This window comes from Leucoraja erinacea, chromosome 25 (assembly GCF_028641065.1).
Source record: "Leucoraja erinacea ecotype New England chromosome 25, Leri_hhj_1, whole genome shotgun sequence".
Classification (NCBI taxonomy): domain Eukaryota; kingdom Metazoa; phylum Chordata; class Chondrichthyes; order Rajiformes; family Rajidae; genus Leucoraja; species Leucoraja erinaceus.
In genome coordinates this window covers 27,970,589-27,991,415 of record NC_073401.1, presented here as the reverse complement: position 1 = coordinate 27,991,415, position 20,827 = coordinate 27,970,589, and the positions used below count along the sequence as shown (strand labels likewise).

At 45.5% G+C, this 20,827-nt stretch overlaps 1 protein-coding gene across 3 annotated transcripts in view; it reads right to left on the bottom strand.

Moving 5' to 3' along the window:
* acacb (acetyl-CoA carboxylase beta) overlaps window positions 1-20,827 on the bottom strand; it is an 86,750-nt gene that overhangs the window by 33,805 nt on the left and 32,118 nt on the right. Inside the window, exons 19-33 of one of the 3 annotated variants that reach the window (XM_055655369.1) lie at window positions 20,252-20,398; window positions 19,143-19,331; window positions 17,631-17,731; window positions 15,205-15,293; window positions 12,874-12,998; window positions 11,452-11,568; window positions 9,748-9,861; window positions 9,099-9,188; window positions 8,508-8,626; window positions 7,193-7,216; window positions 5,246-5,383; window positions 2,942-3,041; window positions 1,658-1,765; window positions 995-1,051; window positions 830-871 (exon numbers count right to left, since the gene is read on the bottom strand). In XM_055655369.1, coding sequence (XP_055511344.1) covers window positions 830-871; window positions 995-1,051; window positions 1,658-1,765; window positions 2,942-3,041; window positions 5,246-5,383; window positions 7,193-7,216; window positions 8,508-8,626; window positions 9,099-9,188; window positions 9,748-9,861; window positions 11,452-11,568; window positions 12,874-12,998; window positions 15,205-15,293; window positions 17,631-17,731; window positions 19,143-19,331; window positions 20,252-20,398 — 1,560 coding nt within the window. Of the gene's footprint in view, window positions 1-829; window positions 872-994; window positions 1,052-1,657; window positions 1,766-2,941; window positions 3,042-5,245; window positions 5,384-7,192; window positions 7,217-8,507; window positions 8,627-9,098; window positions 9,189-9,747; window positions 9,862-11,451; window positions 11,569-12,873; window positions 12,999-15,204; window positions 15,294-17,630; window positions 17,732-19,142; window positions 19,332-20,251; window positions 20,399-20,827 lie in introns of those variants that run through there. The other 2 variants (XM_055655370.1, XR_008725477.1) reach the window with 2 other exon arrangements.

Below are 20,827 nucleotides of genomic sequence, written 5' to 3'. Positions count from 1 at the left end.
AACCTGCGTGGGTTTTCTCTGGGTGTTCTGGTTCTGTTAATTGGCTTAGTATAAATGTAAAGGTTGTCCCTAGTGTAGGATAGACGTTAATGTGCGGGGATCGCTGGTCGGTGGAGACTCGGTGGGCCGAAGAGCCTGTTTCCGCGCTGTATCTCTAAACCAAACTAGATGGACACAAAAGCTGGAGTAACTCAACGGGACAGGCAGCATCTCTGGAGAGAAGGAATGGGTGACGTTTCAGGTTGAGATCCTTCTTCAGACTGAGAGCCAGGGGGGAGAGGGAGGCACAGGGATAAGGAAGGATAAGGTGTGAAAATGAGACATCAAAGGAGATGGGGATCAAAGAAAATGTAGAATAGATTATTGTTAGCTCGGAGAAGGTGACAACGAAGCATACGGAGATAAATATTAATCTGGGGTACAGCCAGACTGGTCGGAGAACTGCGAAGGGGGAGGGGTGGAGAGAGATAGAGATACTTGAAGTTAGAGAAGTCAATATCCATACCATTGGAGTGTAAGCTGCCCAATCAAAATATGAGGTGCTGTTCCTCCAATTGCGCTGCGACTCACTCTGACAGTGGAGGAGAACTAACCTAAGGTACACAAAAATGCTGGAGAAACTCAGCGGGTGCAGCAGCATCAATGGAGCGAAGGAGATAGGTAACGTTTTGGGCTGAAAATGAGGTGCCCTTCTTCAGACTAACCTAAACAGCTCCTAGAAATTAAAGGACGCACAGGCACTTTGGAGGTTCCACCAAACACATGGAACGGTAACTTAAAGAGGCAATTGTTCTTAGTCTCGCATAAATAGCAGATAGCTTCATGTTACCTCAGCATGTGCTCTGAAGGTGAAGTACTTGGGAAATTCTCGCTGTAAAAGCAAAAGGGAAAGAAAAGCTAAAATTTAGCGATCGCGTTGTAGACATTTAAAACGCAAGCGTTTTTGATGCAGAAGTCTTCAGAAAGACCAGTGGCCAAACTTAGACAAGCAAACCTTCTGTCCAACTAGGAAGGTGATTCGTCTGATTCCATACGTAAGCAAATGGGATTTCTGTGAACACAAAGGGAAATAAAATATTAACGTTTTGGAGAGATTTTATAGCAAAAAAAAAAAAATGTAAATGCCCAATGCTTTTAGGAACTTTGAATTTAGGATGCAAAGGTTATTTTAACAAAACTTTCCCTGAAACATATTTGTGAAGGAAGCAGAAAACGATAAGGGCCTCGGTGTAGGAAGGAACCATCTAGTATAGAGATACAACGCGGAAACAGGCCCTTCGGCCCACTGGGTCCATGCCGGCCAGCGATCCATCATTCCTCAGACCCATCCTCTGAGGAAGGGTTCCACCCCGAAACGCCACCCATTCCTTCTCTCCAGAGATGCTGCCTCATACTCCAGCATTTTGTGCCTATTTTCAGTATAACTGCAGTTCCTTCCTGCACATGTTCAACAGCAATCTATACACAGCTTGAATGGAAAGCAGTACAGGAAGGAACAGCAGATGCTGGTTTACCCCGAAAGACAGATGTAAAATGCTGGAGGAACTCAGCGGGACAGACAGCAATTCTGGAACGGAGGAATGGGCGACGTTTTGGATCGGGGCCCTTCTTGCTAAGTTCATCAGGTCAAGTTTAAGAAGTAGGTTTGCACAGATACCTTTGATTCGCAGAATGTACTGAAGATCTGCACCAGTTCATCGTCCTTTTCACAGTCTCCATCTCTGAGGGCGATATTCAGAATATGGATGGGTTCGTCCTTTAAATTCTGTTCACAAAAATGAGTCTTTTATTTGCATTTATATGTCACATCCATTAAATACATTTAATAAAATGTTTTATTAATTTTTATGTATTGTCCATATTTTATGTATTGTCTGCTTTATGTTCTGACTGTGTTGGCTACTGGAATCTGAATTTCCCTGAGAGGATTAATAAAGTATCTATCTATCTATCTATCTATCTATCTATCTATCTATCTATCTATCTATCTATCTATCTATCTATCTATCTATCTATCTATCTATCTATCTTAAATTACTTGTGGTAGATTTTCTCACTTCTCGGTCAGAATCTATTTCTGAATTGTTTTTATTGATATTGCTTTGGTTACTGTCACTCTAATCTTTGTTTTCCCGTAGTCTCTAGGATCAAAAGAAATGATTTTGTTTAATAGGCCTGATGATGTTCGCGCCAAACCTGAGCTGAACTCTAAGTCATGGTTAAGATGGACACAAAGTGCTGGAGTAACTCAGCAAGTCAGGCAGCATCTGTGGAGAGAAAGGATGGATGACGTTTCATGCCGGAACCCTTCTGCAGACTCATGCTAAGTCATGCTTTAATGATTCCACGTCTCTAAGATTCAAATATTAGTATCATTTAATCTTTCCCAATTGATCCTCTCTCTTTCGCCTGTTTTTAAACACATCCTCCAGGATTTCTTGATCAGAAATTGGGAAGTTTAATGGTTTAGCAAGTGCTATTGGGAAGTTTAATGGTTTAAATTGGGAAGTTTAATGGTTTAGCAAGTGCTATTTGTGAAAGTCATCACAGGTGAACTTCAAGAAGGCACAACAATTTTGAGTTTTGAAATTCATTAGTGCACAGTGGCGTAGTGGTAGAGTCACTGCCTTACAGCGCTTACAGTGCCAGAGGTCTGGGTTCGATCCTGACTACGGGTGCTGTCTGCACGGAGTTTGTACGTTCTCCCCATGACAGCGTAAGGGTTTTCTCCGAGGACTTTGGTTTCCTCCCACACTCCATAGACGTACTGGTTTGTAGGTTAATTGGCTTAGTATAAATATAAAAATTGTCCCTGGTGTAGGATAGTGTTAGTGTGCGGGGATCGCTGGTCTGGCGCAGACTCGGTGGGCTGAAGGGCCTGTTTCCGCGCTGTATCTCTAAGATAAACTAAATGTTAAACTGGGAGATAATCAAGGATCACCTTGTTGTCTTCCTGGTCAAAGAAAGTTGATCTTGTCTCAGAGAATAGTGGACTATCCAGAGATGGGTCGGCAAAACAAGCCATCACTTCTTCAAAGTTTCTTTAAAAAGCACAAATAGTCAAATGAGTTACACGTTAATTACCGAAAGCATGAAATAATGTATACAATGCAACGCCATTACATTTATGAAAACACGAGAAACAGCAGGTGCTGGAAACTTGAGCAAAGCACAAAGTGCTGGATGAACTAGCAGGTCAGGCAGCATCTGTGGAGGCAATAGACAGGAGATCTTTCAGGTCGGGACCATCCTTCAGATTGAATGCAGTAGGGAGAATGGGGTGGGAGATTGCAACCTTCACGTGGTCCGCCCTGTTTCGACCAATGCAATCAACCCGGCGTGCACAATCAAATAGAACAAGTTGTCCTACAACTTTAGGCTGTGCACGCCATACGCAAGAAGAAGCAGTTGGGAGACGAGGTGGAGGTGGAATGGACAGAGACCGTCTGTCCATTCCCCCCCCCCGCCCCACCCCCGCAGATGCTGCCTGACCCGCTGAGTTCTTCCAGCATTTTTATATTTTGCTCAACATTAAATCTATTGCCCCCACTAGGAGAAACATCTTCTCAGCATTCTCCCTATGAAACCTCTTTAAATGATTTACGTTTCCATATATCTATCTATGTTCTTCTGTACCGCAATGAGTATAGGCCAAATCTATTCATTTGTTGTACATATATCAACACCTTGCATACCAGTAACCTTTCTATAGACATAAATGCTGGTGTAACTCAGCGGGACAGGCAGCATTGCTGGAGAGAATAAATGGGTGAAGGAATCTCTATCCAAGGTGGCTGCCTGCCCCGCTGAGTTACTCTAGCATTTTGTGTCTGTCTTCGGTGTAATCCAGCATCTGTAGTTCCTTCCCACACATTCAGTAATGTTTCTAGTGAGCCTTTTCTGCACTAAATCAAATGCAATATTGGTCTTACTTACAAATTGACTAAAACTGTACAAAGTACTGCAGATGAAAGACAACATCTTTTTGCTATGAGAAGTTTTAAAGTTTGTTGCTTTTGTTTTCTTTCGTCCAAAGTCGCGCCGTAGAAAGCATTTTATCGGGATGCATCATAACATGGTTCGGGAACATGCTCCAATCCAAGACCGCAAGAAATTGCAGAGAATTGTGGACGCAGCCCAGAGCGTCACGCAAGACAACCTCCCTTCCACTGAATCCATCTACACCTCGCGCTGCCTCGACAAGGCCAGCAGCATAATCGAGGACATGTCGCACATCCTGGCCACTCCCTCTTCTCCCCCCTCCCATCGGGCAAGAGGTGCAACAGAAGTGTGAAAACGAACGCACACCTCCAGATTCAGGGACAGTTTCTTCCCAGCTGTAATCGGGTAACTGAACCATCCCACCAACAACTAGAGAGCGGTCCTGAACTACTATCTACCTCATTGGAGACCCTTGGACTAACTTTGATCGGGCTTCACCTTACACGATAGACCCTTTATCATGCATCTGTACACTGTGGACGGCTCGATTGTAATCACTGTTTTGTTTTGTATTGTCTTTCCTCTGACTGGTTAGCATGCAACAAAAGTTTTTCACTGTACCTCGGTACACGGGAAAATAAACTAAACTCAAACGCAAAGCTAGCAGACTTTCTTTACTGAAGTAAAACTAGAAGAGGTTACTCCTATTTCACTGTGCCTCATGGCACATGTGACAATAAACCCCATCTTGAATCTTGAATCAAGTCCAGGTAAATTAGCTTGATCTTAATTAAACCTGGATAGAGTGGATTTGGAGAGGACGTCTCCACCAGAGGGAGAGTCTAGAACCAGAGTTCACAGCCTCAGAATTAAAGGTCGTTCCTTGAGGAAGATGGGGAGGAATTTCTTCAGTCAGAGGATGGTGAATCTGTGGAATTCATTGCCACAGAAGGCGGTGGGGGCCAAGTCAATGGATATTTTTAAGGCGGAGATAGATAGATTCTTGATCGTCAGGTGTCAGGGGTTTTGTGGAGAAGGCAGGAGAATGAAGTTGAGAGGGAGAGATCGATCAGTCGTGATTGACAATAGACAATAGACAATAGGTGCAGGAGTAGGCCATTCGGCCCTTCGATCCAGCACCGCCATTCAATGTAATCATGGCTGATCATCCCCAATTGAATGGCGGTGCAGGCATGATGGGCCGAATGGCCTAATTCTGCTCGTATCACTTATGTGTTATCTCAAAATAAATTGACCACAATCTAAATTACTCACGGATAATCCTTGCACCGATAGTACTCACTTAACAAATTCATCAAATATTTCAAATGCAACCATAACCCCCATTCGCTGACAGAGATATGTTTGTGTGCCAGTCGTGAATAGATCAGTACTCTGCCGATTCAGTTCATAATGAACCGGGCTGTTTGGGATGCACATCCTATAAATAAGGAGAAGAAGACAGTTAGATGCACAGAAATAAATGCCAAACAAAAAGAAAAAGCTAAACTAAAGTGCCAATTTTGGGCACTATATCTGAGGAAGGTGCTGGCTCTGGAGAGGGTCCAGGGGAGGTTTACAAGAATGATGCCAGGAGTGAGTAGGTTTAACATATGATGTGTTTTTGACAGCACTGGGCATGTACTCGCTGGAGTTTAGAAGAATGATGGGGGGGATAGCAGGACTTTCATATGAAGAAAGACTGGATAGACCCGGCTTGTACTCGCTGGAATTCAGAAGATTGAGGGGGGGATCTAAAAGAAAATTACAAAATTCTTAAGGGGTTGGACAGGCTAGATGCAGGAAGATTGTTCCCGATGTTGGGGAAGTCCAGAACTAGGGGGTCACAGTTTAAGGATAAGAGGGAAGTCTTTTAGGAACGAGATGAGAAAATCATTTTTCACACAGAGAGTGGTGAATCTCTGGAATTCTCTGCCACAGAAGGTAGTTGAGGCCACAGTTCATTGGCTATATTTAAGAGGGAGTTAGATGTGGCCCTTGTGGCTAAAGGGATCAGGGGGTGTGGAGAGAAGGCAGGGATGGGATACTGAGTTGGATGATCAGCCATGATCATATCGAATGGCGGTGCAGGCTCGATGGGCCGAATGGCCTACTCCTGCACCTATTTTCTATGTTTCTATGTTTCAGAAAAATTAATTCAAATGCTTTAGCATGTAAGACAGTGGTCACTGAATTCCATTAAATTCCACTCAACCACTGAATTCCTGACAGAAAAGTGAAAGTAATTAATAATCCTGATAGTGGAAAAAAATAGTACGCATAGGGTGCTCTGAAGTGGATAAAATATCAGACACTCCCACGATTAAACAGTAACAAAAGATATCATCAGTCCAAACGTGTTGGTATCGCAAAACATTTTGCATTCAGCGAATTAGCTTAGCATGCACGTCTATTAGGATCTTTCCCATGCATCTCAGTCCAAAATACTTAAAGTTTGTCATTTACAGGCTTTTAATTCATTACTTTAGAAACATCATATACTTGAATGCAAAATATTATTTCATCCCTCTTCAATTCTACAAAATTAAAACTGAGATACCTCATGATCCTTAAAGTAATGTCACTGTGCGTATTAATTGTGTTGGCCTTGGGCATATTTTACTTTTCTTTGTCGACAGACAAAAGTAATTCAATCATCAGTTATTTAGTATTTGTTAGAAAAAGTAATCCATCCGATTAGTACGATCCAAAGATAGACACAAAATGCCAGTGACTCAGCGGGTCAGGCAGCATCTATGAAGAATGGTCTGTACCCGAAACCTCATCCATTCCTTCTCTCCAGAGATGCTGCCTGTCTAGCTGAGTTACACCAGCATTTTGTGTTCTAGCTCTGGAAGAAATGGAAAGATGATGTTTCATTTCGGGAGTCTGAAGAAGGGGCCCGACCAAAAACGTCGCCTGTCCATTTCCTCCAGAGATGCTGCCTGACCCACTGAGTTACTCTGGCATTTAGTGTCTATCTTTGGTATAAACCAGCATCTGCCGTTGCTTGTTATTGCATTACGGTATGGCCCAGACGTGATCTATCTGAAACCAAAGACTCAACTTAGTACCTGATGGGTAACAATCACGTTCCAAACTAGCATGCGCAATCCAGATAAGATTTCCAACCTCAGTTTCTGCACTTCCCTAATTGTACCAACAATTGGGTTAGTTGTACACCATGGCCATGAAGAATATTATTTTCTTTTGATCTTTCAGTTCATGCAATAAACAGATAAGAATATACCTGAAATGCGTGGGAGTGGTTGCTCTGAAATTGAACATTTAACACACAAACCAGTGAGCAACGTGGAAAAGGCGTTTACAATGACTTCACCCAATAATGTACAATGAATAGACTGTACAGCACCCTAAATCAATAGAGCAGTGGTCTGAAGAAAGGTCTCGACCTGAGACATCATTTATTCCCTTTGCCCAGAAGATGCTGTCTGACCCGCTGAGTTACTCCAGCATTTTGTGTCTAAGCTGAGGGTGCATTGGCCCGGGAAAAAAAATTCAAAACGTATTTGCAGAGATCCAGATGTTATTCACTGTGCAGTGGTGATCGAAGTCACCCCGACCTAGAAGGTTAATTAGTTCATTAGTCTGGCTGAGGCAATTAGTCTAATAAATGGGAGGCAAAGAAATGTTATGATCAACCTATATATCAACATGAGGATAGTCACTTATTGTCTCGTGCTTTCTGCTGCACAAATTGTGTGGCTAGTCTTCCAAGACTCCATCTACACCTCACGCTGCCTTGGCAAGGCCAGCAGCATCATCAAGGACCAGTCGCACCCTGGCCATTCCCTCTTCTCCCCTCTCCCATCCGGCAAGAGGTACAGAATCAGATTCAGGGACAGTTTCTTCCCAGCTGTTAGCAGGTGACTGAATCATCCAACCACAACCAGAGAGCCGTCCTGAACTACTATCTACCTCATTGGTGACCCTCGGACTATCCTTGATCGGACTTTACCTTGCGCTGAACGTTATTCCCTTGTCGTGTATCTGTACACTGTAAATGGCTCGATTCTAATCACGTATTGTCTTTCCGCTGACTGGTTCGAACGCAACAAATGTTTTCTCGGTGCACGTGACAATAAACTAAACTGTAAATGTAAAACAAAAGATAATGATGGTGTGCGTTGTAATCGGTCCACCCGTCCGGTTAGAGTGGAGCCATACAGCACAACGAAGGGCCATTCGGCCCACCTGGTCCGTGCCGGCACTTTTTGCCCATCTACACTAATCCAGTTTGCCCACATTAGGAATAGTCTAACAGGGAAAAAAAAGAGTAGTTGATATGAATACGAGGCAAGATGAGTGAAGCTGTGTGTCAGAGGAGTAAGGGGGGGGGGGAAGACAAGAGATTACGAAGATAAAACATTGGTCGTGCCTCCCACACAATAGAGTGGTTATGTTCTAGAACGGGAGGAATACTCTACGCACACGGGAACTGTGCAGAAAGAAACTGAGTGCAAACCAGGGGAAACACGAGGCCCGTAAGGAACAAGCAACGCGCTGCTTTATCACAGGGGAATCAAACTGAAACCCGATAATACCTGTTTGGATGAGAGGAAGGAAGCAGAAACTTGAAGTCGACCACACGGATGCCATTGTGCAGCTGCCGGTGCTGGACGCTGTTGAGCTCGTAGGCGATGTATGATCTGCGCACATATACCTTAAAGAGATGCAAAGTCCTTCCATCAGCTGGTAAACTGAAGTCTCCAAATCAAATCACAGATTTTGACTCTCTGACACGATGCTGAACGCGGGCGGGCAGGTGGGACTAGAAATTGCAGAGAATTGTGGACGCAGCCCAGACCATCACACAAGCCAACCTCCCTCCCATTGACTCCATCTACAATTCACACCGCCTCAGCAAGGCCAGCAGCATAATGAAGGACCGGTCTCACCTCAGGTCACTCCCTCTTCCATCAGGCAAGAGGGTGGGGTGTTTGAAAACACTAACCTCCAGATTCAGGGACAGTTCCTTTCCAGCTGTTATCAGACAACTGAACTATCCTACCAACGTCTACGGAACAAAATCCTACATTTAAATCTCTGTGGTAAAAACACTTAGAATAATTTAGCCAATCTACGCCTACGCCATATTTGAGCAACAAGATTTGTTCAGTAACTGAGAACTTTACCTCGAGAGCAGCCATGCGAACCACCTGGTTGGCGTGATAGAAGAAACTGGGGAGGACATCAAAGATGGAGGTCTCGGAGAGGATCAATTTCTAAACACAAACATTAAAATCAGTCCCCAGTCCACCGATTCCTATCGCAATATTTAACTGCACTTCTCAGGCTCAGGCGAATATGTCAAATCAATTAATATTTTTAAGGCAGAGGAGATGAGGAGGAATTTCTTTAGTCAGAGAGTGGTGAATCTGTGGAGTTCATTGCCACAAAAAGTTGTGGAGGCCAGGTCAATGAATGTTTTTAAGGCAGAGATAGATAGATTCTTGAATAGTAGGGGTATCAAGGGTTATGGGGAGAAGGCAGGAGGATGGGGTTAGGAGGGAGAGATAGATCAGCCGTGATTGAATGGCGGAGAGGATTTGATGGGCAGAACAGTCTACATCTGCTCCGATCACTTACAAACATATCATCCCTTAATATAAGGTAGACAAAAATGCCGGAGAAGCTCAGCGGGCTCTGATTCGTTCTGTACATTTCCACACCTCTAGTCTCCCTCTCCCCTGAATCTCAGTCTGAAGAAGGGTCTCGACCCGAAACGTCACCTATTGCTTTCCTCCAGAGATGCTGCCTGTCCCGCTATAGTTATGGACATACCTTTAGATTATCGGGGCAGAACTGATGGCCATACATATCAATAGCAGACAGGAACAGGGATTCCACCTGGTTATGCCGCAGCTCATAGGAGGGCAAGTGGGAGGCAATCAGAACCTAGAAATATATTTTAAAAACGTTATTTTGGAAAGGAGTGGTGTAGACAATCAGCCAAAGTCAGTAGAAAACTACAGTTCATCAAAGCTTGGGGAGCCATAGGGAACAGTTGAGCAGGAAAGGACTCTGTTCCTTGGAACGCAGGAAGAAGAGGGGTGGACACACTAGAGGCAGGAAACATGTTCCTGATGTTGGGGGAGTCCAGAACCAGGGGCCACAGTTTAAGAATAAGGAGTAAGCCATTTAGAACGGAGACGAGGAGACACTTTTCTTCACAGAGAGTTGTGAGTCTGTGGAATTCTCTGCCTCAGAGGGCGGTGGAGGCGGGTTCTCTGGATGCTTTCAAGAGAGAGCTGGATAGGGCTCTTAAAGATAGCGGAGTCAGGGGATATGGGGAGAAGGCAGGAACGGGGTACTGACTGGGGATGATCAGGCATGATCACATTGAATGGCGGTGCTGGCACGAAGGGCCGAATGGCCTACTCCTACACCTATTGTCTATTGTGTATTGTGATCTTATAGAGGTGTCCAAAATCGTGAGATGAATAGATCGGGTAGACGCACAGTCTCTTGGCCAGAGTAGGGGAATCGTGGACCAGAGGACGTAGTTTTAAGGTGAGGGGAGAAAGATTTAATAGGATCTGAGGAGTAATTCCACAATTGGTGGTGGGCATATGGCATTAGTAGTTGAGGCAGGGACTATCGATCATAGGAGCAGGGAGGTTCTACTGCAGTTGTACAGGGTCTTGGTGAGACCACACCTGGAGTATTGCGTACAGTTTTGGTCTCCTAATCAGAGGAAATACATTCTTGCCATAGAGGGAGTACAGAGAAGGTTCACCAGACAGATTCCTGGGATGTCAGGACTTTCATATGAAGAAAGACTGGATAGACTCGGCTTGTACTCGCTAGAATTTAGAAGATTGAGGGGGGAACTTATAGAAACTTACAAAATTCTTAAAGGGTTGGACAGGCTAGATGCAGGAAGATTGTTCCCGATGTTGGGAAAGTCCAGAACAAGGGGTCACAGTTTAAGGATAATGGGGAAATCTTTTAGGACCGAGATGAGAAAAAAAATTTCACACAGAGAGCGGTGTATCTGTGGAAACAGAAGGTAGAAATTAGGTGCAGGAGTGGCCCAGGCCATTGGCTGCACCGCCATTTAAGATGGGCTGTTATCCAATGTGGCCCGTGTGGATACCCCTGGATCAGCCACATCTAACTATGGAGAATAAGGCAGGTACAGGATACTACCCTCTTGCAGAGGATCAGCCATTCACCACTCTCTATTGAAAAAAGGCGGTGCAGGCTCGAAGGGGCCGAATGGCCTACTCCTGTGACCCCTGTCCTGGACTTTCTATCGGGTTTCTGCATCACCTGTCCATTTAAGAAACAGTTTCTTAGACGGGTCTCCTAAATGAGAGTAGGACAGGTCTTAGAGGGATATGGACCTGAAATGCAGGCAGGTGGGACTGGTGAAGATGGGACATGTTGGTCGGTGTGGGCAAGTTGGGCTGATGGGCCTGTTGCCATGCTGTACGTTCTATGACTCAATACACATGACATGAATACACCTGGTGATGATCTCACCTGCCTGGACCGCAGAGCCACCTTGCAGTTCTCCATCCTGCTGAGTTGCGTTAGTTCGTTCATCAAAATCACCACGAGCTCGTCCGTCAGTGTGTGGTCTCGTGAACAGAGCTGATCCTAAGCTCAACGAGCAAAATAAGACAGATCGTGTATAAAATGTTAGACAAAAATGCTGGAGAAACTCGGCGGGTGCAGCAGCATCTATGGAGCGAAGGAAATAGGCAACGTTTCGGGCCGAAACCCAAAGGAAATAGGTAACGTTTCGGGCCGAAACTCGGAAGAGTTTCGGGACGAAACGTTGCCTATTTCCTTCGCTCCATAGATGCTGCTGCACCCGCTGAGTTTCTCCAGCATTTTTGTCTACCTTCGATTTTCCAACATCTGCAGTTCCTTCTTAAACAGATCAAGTACAATGGTCGGGACGGTGGTGCAGCGGTAGAGTTGCTGCCTAATGCCCCTGTCCCACTTAGGAGACCTGAACGGAAACCTCGGGAGACTTTGCGCCCCACCCAAGATTTCCGTGCGGTTCCTGGAGGTTGCAGGTGGTTGCCGGAGGTTGCAGGTAGTGGAAGCAGGTAGGGAGACTGACAAAAACCTCCGGGAACCTCTGGGAACCGCACGGAAACTTTGGGTGGGGCGCAAAGTCTCCAGAGGTTTCCGTTCCGGTTTCCTAAGTGGGACAGGGGCATTACAGCGCCGGAGACCCGGGTTCGAACCTGACTACGGGCGCTGCCTGTACGGAGTTTGTACGGTCTCCCCGTGACCTGCGTGGGTTTGCTCAGAGATCTTCGTTTTCCTCCCGCACGCCACAAAGACGTGCTGGTTCGTAGGTTAATCGACTTGGCGTAAAATGTAAATTGTCCCGTCCAATGTGTGTGTGTGTGTGTAGGAATGTGTTAGTGCGCGGGGATCGCTGGTCGGCGCAAACACGGTGGGCCCGTTTCCTCGCTGTATATCTAAACTAAACTAAACATCCCTCGATCAGGGAGACGGCCTGCAGAAGCAAGGACATGGGGAAGGTCCATCTGTCTCCTCAGATTCTGGTGAACTTCTACCGCTGCACCATCGAGAGCATCCTTGCCAACTGTATCGCAGTATGGTATGGCAACTGCTCTGCCTCCGACCGGAAAGCACTGCAGAGGGTGGTGAAAATTGCCCAACACATCACCGGTTCCTCGCTCCCCTCCATTGAGTCTGTCCAAAGCAAGCGTTGTCTGCGGAGGGCGCTCAGCATCGCCAAGGACTGCTCTCACCCCAACCACGGACTGTTTACCCTCCTACCATCCGGGAGGCGCTACAGGTCTCTCCGTTGCCAGATGCAAACTGCATTTCGTTGTCTCTGTATTGTACACTGCACAATGACAATAAAGTTGAATCTGAATCTGAATCTGAATCTAAGGTTTGTCGCTGTTGAGTACTCACGATTAACATGATGACCAGGACATTTTTCTTGGCCACCTGCGCATGAGAGAAGATGCAGTCAAGCACCGGGGTCATGTTGGGTTTGAACTGTTCCCGCAGGTTGATCACACATTTGTCATAATGAGCTGGAACATGAGTATTTGTAAACTCCAGATTACACTCTGGCAAAAGGAAACCAAGTTACTTGATTTGAGAACAACACTTCCTCCAGGGGGCGGCGCGGTGGTGCGGCGGGTAGAGCTGCCGCCTCGCAGCGCCAGGGACCCGCGTTCGATCCTGACCGCGGATGCTGCCTGTGCGGAGTTTGCACGCGCGCGGGTGTTTAACGGTTTCCTCCCACGTCTCAAAATCGTATAGGTTTTCACAATAGGTTCTCATGTTATGAGAGAACGCTGGAAACATTCAACACAGTGAATTCACTGAGCATTTATTCCAGAGTTGAAGCCATTTTGGGGAAGAAAGCAAACACTTTAAATGCCGCAATTTTCCAAGTAACACAAAGTTAATTTGCTTCTGTGAATTGCCCCTGTGTGCAAATTGCCCCCAGGATGTCATAGAATTAGTAGTACAGGTGATCAGCGGTCAGCATGGACTTGGTGGGCTGAAGGGCCTGTTTCCAAGCTGTTTTTGATTGATCGATACTATATTATCACATGGAACGTGTCACAGCAAAATTCTTTGTTTCGCGTACCACACACCAGGTATGTAAAGAGTCTCGAAGATCGACACAAAACGTTGGAGTAACTCAGCGGGACAGGCAGCGTCTCCGGAGTGGAGGGGCCCGGCGTGGAGGGGCCCGGCGTGGAGGGGCCCGGCGTGGAGGGGCCTGGCGTGGAGGGGCCCGGCGTGGAGGGGCCCGGCGTGGAGGGGCCCACTGTGGAGGGGCCCGGTGTGGAGGGGCCCGGCGTGGAGGGGCCCGGCGTGGAGGGGCCCGGCATGGAGGGGCCCGGCGTGGAGGGGCCCACTGTGGAGGGGCCCGGCGTGGAGGGGCCCGGTGTGGAGGGGCCCGGTGTGGAGGGGCCCGGTGTGGAGGGGCCCAGTGTGGAGGGGCCCGGTGTGGAGGGGCCCGGCGTGGAGGGGCCCGGCGTGGAGGGGCCCGGCCCGTGGAGGGGAGGGGCCCAGTGTGGAGGGGCCCAGTGTGGAGGGGACCAGTGTGGAGGGGCCCAGTGTGGAGGGGCCCAGTGTGGAGGGGCCCAGTGTAGAGGGGCCGGCGTAGAGGGGCCGCCGAGAACAAAGAGGGGAGAAGGAAGAGGAACTACATGGAATACATTTGCTACTTTGGCAGCACCCTTTACATGGTTTACTCGTGTAGCATAAACAAAACAGAATTTCACTGTACCAAGTACACGTGACAATAATGTATCGACCAATCATTATTGGAGAGGGCAATTGAAAACGAATGGACCCAAATCGCACAAAATCCTAATGTGAATAAATAGACACATTATAGGTTTTCATCATAGGTTCTTATGTTATGAGAGAATGCTGGAAACATTCAACACAGTGAATTCACTGAGCATTTATTCCAGACAGAATTGAGTTGAAGCCATTTTGGGGAAGGAAGGCAAACACTTTAAATGGCGCCCAATTTTCAAAGTAACGCAAAGTTAAATTCTGTGGAATTCTCTGCCACAGAAGGCAGTGGACTCCAATTCACTGGAGGTTTTCAAGAGAAAGTAATGCCTCTGTCCCACTTAGGAAACCTGAACGGAAACCTCTGAAGACTTTGCGCCCCACCCAAGGTTTCTGTGCGGTTCCCGGAGGTTGCCGGAGGTTGCAGGTAGTGGAAACAGGTAGGAAGACTGACAAAAACCTCCGGGAACCTCCTGAAGTGGGACAGGGGCATTAGATTTAGCTCTTAGAGCTAACAGAATCAAGGGATATGGGGAGAAAGTAGGAACGGGGAACTGATTTTGGATGATCAGCCATGATCATATTGAATGGCTCAAAGGGCCGAATGGCCTACTCCTCCGCCTATTTTCTATGGTTTTTTTATGTTTCAACGAGGTCTCCGCTCATGCTTCTAAACGCCAGCGAGTGCAGGCCCAGTGCCATCAAACGCTCATTCCTGGGATAATTCTTGTAAACCTCCTCTGTGCACCCTCTCCAGAGCCAGCACATCCTTCCTCAGATATGGTGCCCAAAATTGGCATACTATAGCTTTTTATTTTATCAGCATTTATTCCTGTGCATCGAACCGTCTTCCTTTCGTGAAGTCCACATTTTGTGTGGAATTGATGAGGTGTCAGTCGGCATTACACCACACGATCACCCACCCAGATCCTTGAAGACAAAGGAAGTGGGTTCTAATTTAAAATAAAATGTCTTTACCTTGCTGGAACTGTGTTTCAACGTTCAGGTATCTCCGCAACAGGCCGAGAACCACTGACTTCATGTGGCCACGGATCCCACTGCGATAGCTGCCAGGGCACAAGAAACAAACTCGATTATATTTGAGGTACCAAGGTCTAAGCGGAAGCTCAGAGGGGATAGAGCCTTTTCTGTTGCTGCCCTGGCACTCTGGAACACCTTGCCGCTGCAGATCAGACAGGCCCCTTCACTGTCCATCTTTAAATCCTTCCTAAAAACTCACTTTTATTCACTGGCTTTCGACACTGGCTGAGACATTGTTCCTGTTTTAGTGCTTTTAATGTCTTTTAATTTTTACTGTTTTTATAGTCCTGTCGTCTTAATGGTTTTAGTAGTTTGTAATAACTTTTTGTTGACTTCCCATGTACAGCACTTTGTGGTAACTGATGTTGTCTAAAAGCGCTTTATAAATAAAGTTATTATTATTATTATTATTATTATATTTCTCACGTTTAGGAAGGAACTGCAGATGCTGGTTTTAGGCCCAAGATAGCCACATTATGGGGAGAAGGCAGTAGAATGGGTGTTGAGAGGGAAAGATAAATCAGCCATGATTGAATGACACAATGGGCCAAATGGTCTAAAGGCCCTGTCCCACGATGCGAGTTTACCCAAGAGCTCTCCCGAGTTTTAAATAAAATCAAACTCATGGTAAGTACATAGAATGTACGTGGCAGATACATTGGAGCTCGTGGATGTCTCGTAGCGGCTCGGAATGCTAACGGCAGGTACTCGGGAAACGCGGGAACTTAACAGCGTGAAAAATTTCCAGGAGTAAAAAAATACTCGTGATGAAGTACCACCAGTTCGATTTTTTTGTTTTAAACTTGGGAGAGCTCTTGGGTGAACTCTTGGGTGAACTTACAAAATTCTTAAGGGGTTGGACAGGCTAGATGCAGGAAGATTGTTCCCGATGTTAGGGAAGTCCAGGACAAGGGGTCACAGCTTAAGGATAAAGGGGAAATCCTTTAAAACCGAGATGAGAAGAACTTTTTTCACGCTAAGAGTGGTGAATCTCTGGAACTCTCTGCCACAGAGGGTAGTTGAGGCCAGTTCATTGGGAAATATTTAAGAGGGAGTTAAATGTGGCCCTTGTGGCTAAAAATTATACTGGAGAGAAGGCAGTACGGGATACTGAGTTGGATGATCAGCCATGATCATATTGAATGGCGGTGCAGGCTCGAAGGGCCGAATGGCCTACTCATGGATTTCTATGTTTCTATGTTTCTAACTCACATTGTGGGACAGGGGCTGTATTCTGTTCCTCTGACTTGTGAACATTAACTTATGTATCTCTAAACTAAGTAATGCCACGGTAGAAGTGGCTAATTTAAAGGGTTCAGATGATGACAAGTTTATTAGAGTTGTGAAACCTCAGCAGGAGTCCCTTAAAATAATTTCACCGATCGATGTTCTTATACAAGATTGATTTTTAAGGCAGTATATTTTAAAAATCAGAGATAGATAGATTCTTGATTAATATGGCCATTACACTTATGTATTATTGTATTGCATAGTGTAACAAGGTCTTATATTGTATTATGTCACAATATCATGAAATAATATATCATGTAATAATGTTGATAGTATGTATTAACGTACGATGTATGATAGGTGGTATATGGTATTATGCATTAACATTATGCTGTAACACATAACTATTGTTATTATTGGATATGTAAAGCCAATTAACAATTGTTATAAACTATAACAAGTGGGGATGGAGGGGTTTTGGGATTGGTGTGTGGGTAGGTGGGTCAATGTATGTTATGTCTTGTGCTGTATGTTCTATGTTGGACCCCCTCGAAAACGAGATGACTGTCCATCTCAAGGGGTTATCCATGAATAAACTTGTTTCAATATGGGTGTCAGGGGTTATGGAGAGAAGGCAGGAGAATGGGGACGAGAGGGAATGATTGAATGGTGGTGTGGACATGATGGGCCGAATGGCCTAATTCTGCTCTAAATTGGCAACTGAATCATCCTACGTCAATCAGAAAGCAGTGCTGAACCGCAATCTACCTCTTTGATGACCCTCGGACTAATCTTGATCGAACTTTGCTGGCTTTACCCGGCACTGAAGGTTATTCCCTTATCATGTAGGAAAACAGAATCAAGGGGATATGGGGAGAAAGCAGGAACGGGGTGCTGATTTTGGATGATCAGCCATGACCATATTGAATGGCGGTGCTGCTCAAAGGGCCGAATGGCCTACTCCTGCACCTATTTTCTATGTGTTTATGCTTCTATGTATCCATACACTGTAAATGGATCGATTGTAATCGTGTATTGTCTTTCTGCTGACTGGTTAGCACGCAACAAAAGCTTTTCACTGTACCTCAGTACCCGTGACAATAAACTAAACTAATCACAGATGAGCTACTCACCGTTGCACCAACTGGACTACGCTCTGCGTGTTCATAAAGAAGACTTCCCTGTCTGCTTTCCGCTGAAGTGTGGCAGCATGGTTATCCAGAATGTCCGCAATCTGAAAGGTAAACAGTTGTTGATGGAGCATGAAGAATCATCTTCTGTTGATAGATGGCACTGACTTCTCCATCTAGAAATCGAGAATCACACCAAAGCAAGTTGTGCAAAGAAACATCCAGCGAGTTATGCATTTGCACCAGGATATAAACGTGCTGAACAATCAACATTGTTCACTGATGTCTTTCAATTGATCCAATCACCAATCAATGGAACAGCTTCTTCCCTGCAGCCATCGGGCTATTAAACACTACAAACTTCAAATAAGCTCTGAACTACATAGGCTTGGGGGCAATGGTTTTGTCTTTTTGCACTATTATTATTTGTAATGGTTTGTTTTTATACACAATTATTGGCTTGTACACACACGGTTTTGTCCCGACCCAAAATGTCCCCAGTCCATCCCATCCACAATTATGTCTCCAACTATATAAAAATCAACAATCCAGTTCCCAGACATTTCCGATAGACACAAAATGCTGGAGTAACGCTAGCAGCAACTCTGGAGAGAAGGAATGGGTGACGTTTCGGGTCGAGACCCTAAATTTTCATTTGGTTTTCACTAGATTCCCGGATGCAGTCCTGAAAGTCTCCATTGTTCATAATAATAATAATAATAATAAATACTTTATTGATCCCCTCAGGGAAATTCAGATGTCCAGAAGCCCCCAACCAACAAACCCACAGATTCAAAACGAACACAGACAGAAAATATCATTGTGAACCAGAGCTGGTTTCTAGATTTGTAGTGGTTGAGGAGTGAACTAAACTATGAGATTAGACACAAAATGCTGGAGCAACTCAGTGGGACAGGTGGCATCTCTGGAGAGAAGGAATGGGTGACCCCGAAACGTCACCTATTCCTTCTAACCTGAGATGCTGCCTGACCCACTGAGTTACCCCAGCATGTTGTGTCTATCTTCGGTTTAAACCAGCATCTGGAGTAGGCAGGAAGTTTTGAATCACTTTGAATCTTTGAATCACTTCCCTCTGGAAGGCGACTCCGGACTGTCAAAGCGGCCACAGCCAGACATAAAAACAGTTTTTATCCACGAGTAGTTGCTCTACTCAACAGCCAAAAATCTGTAGCCTCCCTTTGATCTGGTATTTTGTTGGTTCACATGCTTGATCAATGGTGTTTTATCATTCATGTTTTATTATTATTAATGTTTAGTGTTTTCTGAGTCATTCGTAACTGTCACTGTATGTCATGTTGTTACTTGTGGGCGGAGCACCAAGGCAAAATCCTTGTATGTGAATACATGGCAGATAAACTTACTTACTTACATACTTAGTGCTTGTCATAACCTCCCAACTCTGGCCCGTAATTCCAACACAGTGTGGTCAGTATAATAGTTTATTTCTTTGGCATCTGAAATCTGATATACTTCAGAGTTTTCTCAGCCCCTTACCTGTTGGCTTGGGAACTGACAGAGCACGGAAGTGATGTTACTCGCATACTGAGCGATCACTTTCCGAATGGCCTTCTCCACGCTTGCTGGGATCCTCCCCGACACACTCGTCATGATGTCTTGCAACTCAAGAAGCGGCAGGGATGGGGCTCTGAGAGTGGACATCAGCTTTGTGATCCACTTTTTAACCTACGGTGGACGTAAAAGGAGAGGAATTGTAAAGGACAAGTTAGCGGGAACAGGTTTAAGATTTAGGTTTGTTATCGTCTCATGTACCGAGGTACAATGAGAAGATTTGCATGCTATCTAATCAGACCAGACAAGACAAGATATAAATACAACCAAATCCAACTGAAGGACAATAGATGGAGAAGAGGGGAAGATAGACACAAAATGCTGGAGTAACTTAACAAGAAGGAATGGGTGACATAGAAACATAGAAAATAGGTGCAGGAGGAGGCCATTTGGCCCTTCGAGCCAGCCCCGCCATTCATTGTGATCATGGCTGATCGTCCCCTATCAATAACCCACACCTGCCTTCTCCCCATATCCCTTGACTCCACCAGCCCCTAGAGCTCTATCTAACTCTCTCTTAAATCCATCCGGTGACTTGTCCTCCACTGCCCTCTGTGGCAGGAGATTCCATAAATTCACAACTCTCTGGGTGAAAATGTTTTAAATTACCTCCCCTTTATTCTAAGACTGTGGCCCCTGGTTCTGGACTCGCCCAACATTGGGAACATTACATGACGTTTCGGGTCGAGATCCTTCTGCAGACCAAGGGAAGATACAGAGTGCAGAATATAGTTCTCAGCATTGTAGCGCATCAGTTCCATAGACAAAGTCCAATGCCAGCTTTTTTGTCTATGTTCTGTGTGAATGTCCAGTGTTTTGTCTCTTGTCATGTTCGGTCTACAGTCCTTTATTCACAATTCCGTCGTTTATTTGTTTTGTTCATTGTGACAGGCACAGTTTTTAGTTAAGCTCGGCAGATAATTCAATGCTGTGCTCTGATGCCGTGTAACCATTGTGCTTGAGTGAAGAGTTTTAAAACGCTACTAGACGACTGGGCAACTCGTAGGGAATTCAGTGAACCGACAACTACTTGCCTTACTGCTGAAGTAGGGGTCAGGAAGGCAGTAACCGTTCATGACATTGACCAGGTTCTCCAGCATAGTATGAAAGACCTGATGTAGTTTCTCACCAGCAATTGTTAGCGACTGCTGTGGTTCAAACACTCCTGTGTATAACTGCACCTGGAGAAAGAGATTCAGAACGGCAATGTTAATATTTTTTTTAAATCAACTTCAGCGACTAAAAGTGCAGGAAGGAACCACAGATGCTGGTTTAAACCGAAGATAGACATCAAATGTTGGAGTAACTCAGTGGGACAGGCAGCATGCACAGGAAAGAATTGCAGACGCTGGTTTAAACCGAAGATAGACATCAAATGCTGGAGTAACTCAGCGGGACAGGCAGCATCTCTGGAGAGAAGGAATGGGTCGAGACCCTTCTTCAGACTGATCTAGGGTGTTCAGTCTGGAGAAGGGTCTCGACCCGAAACGTCACCCATTCCTTCTCTCCGGCGATGCTGCCTGTCTCGCTGAGTTACTCCAGCATTTTGTGTCCATCTTCAGCAACTAAAAGTGCAGGTTATTCTTACGGTTTGTGAATTGTGTCATTTC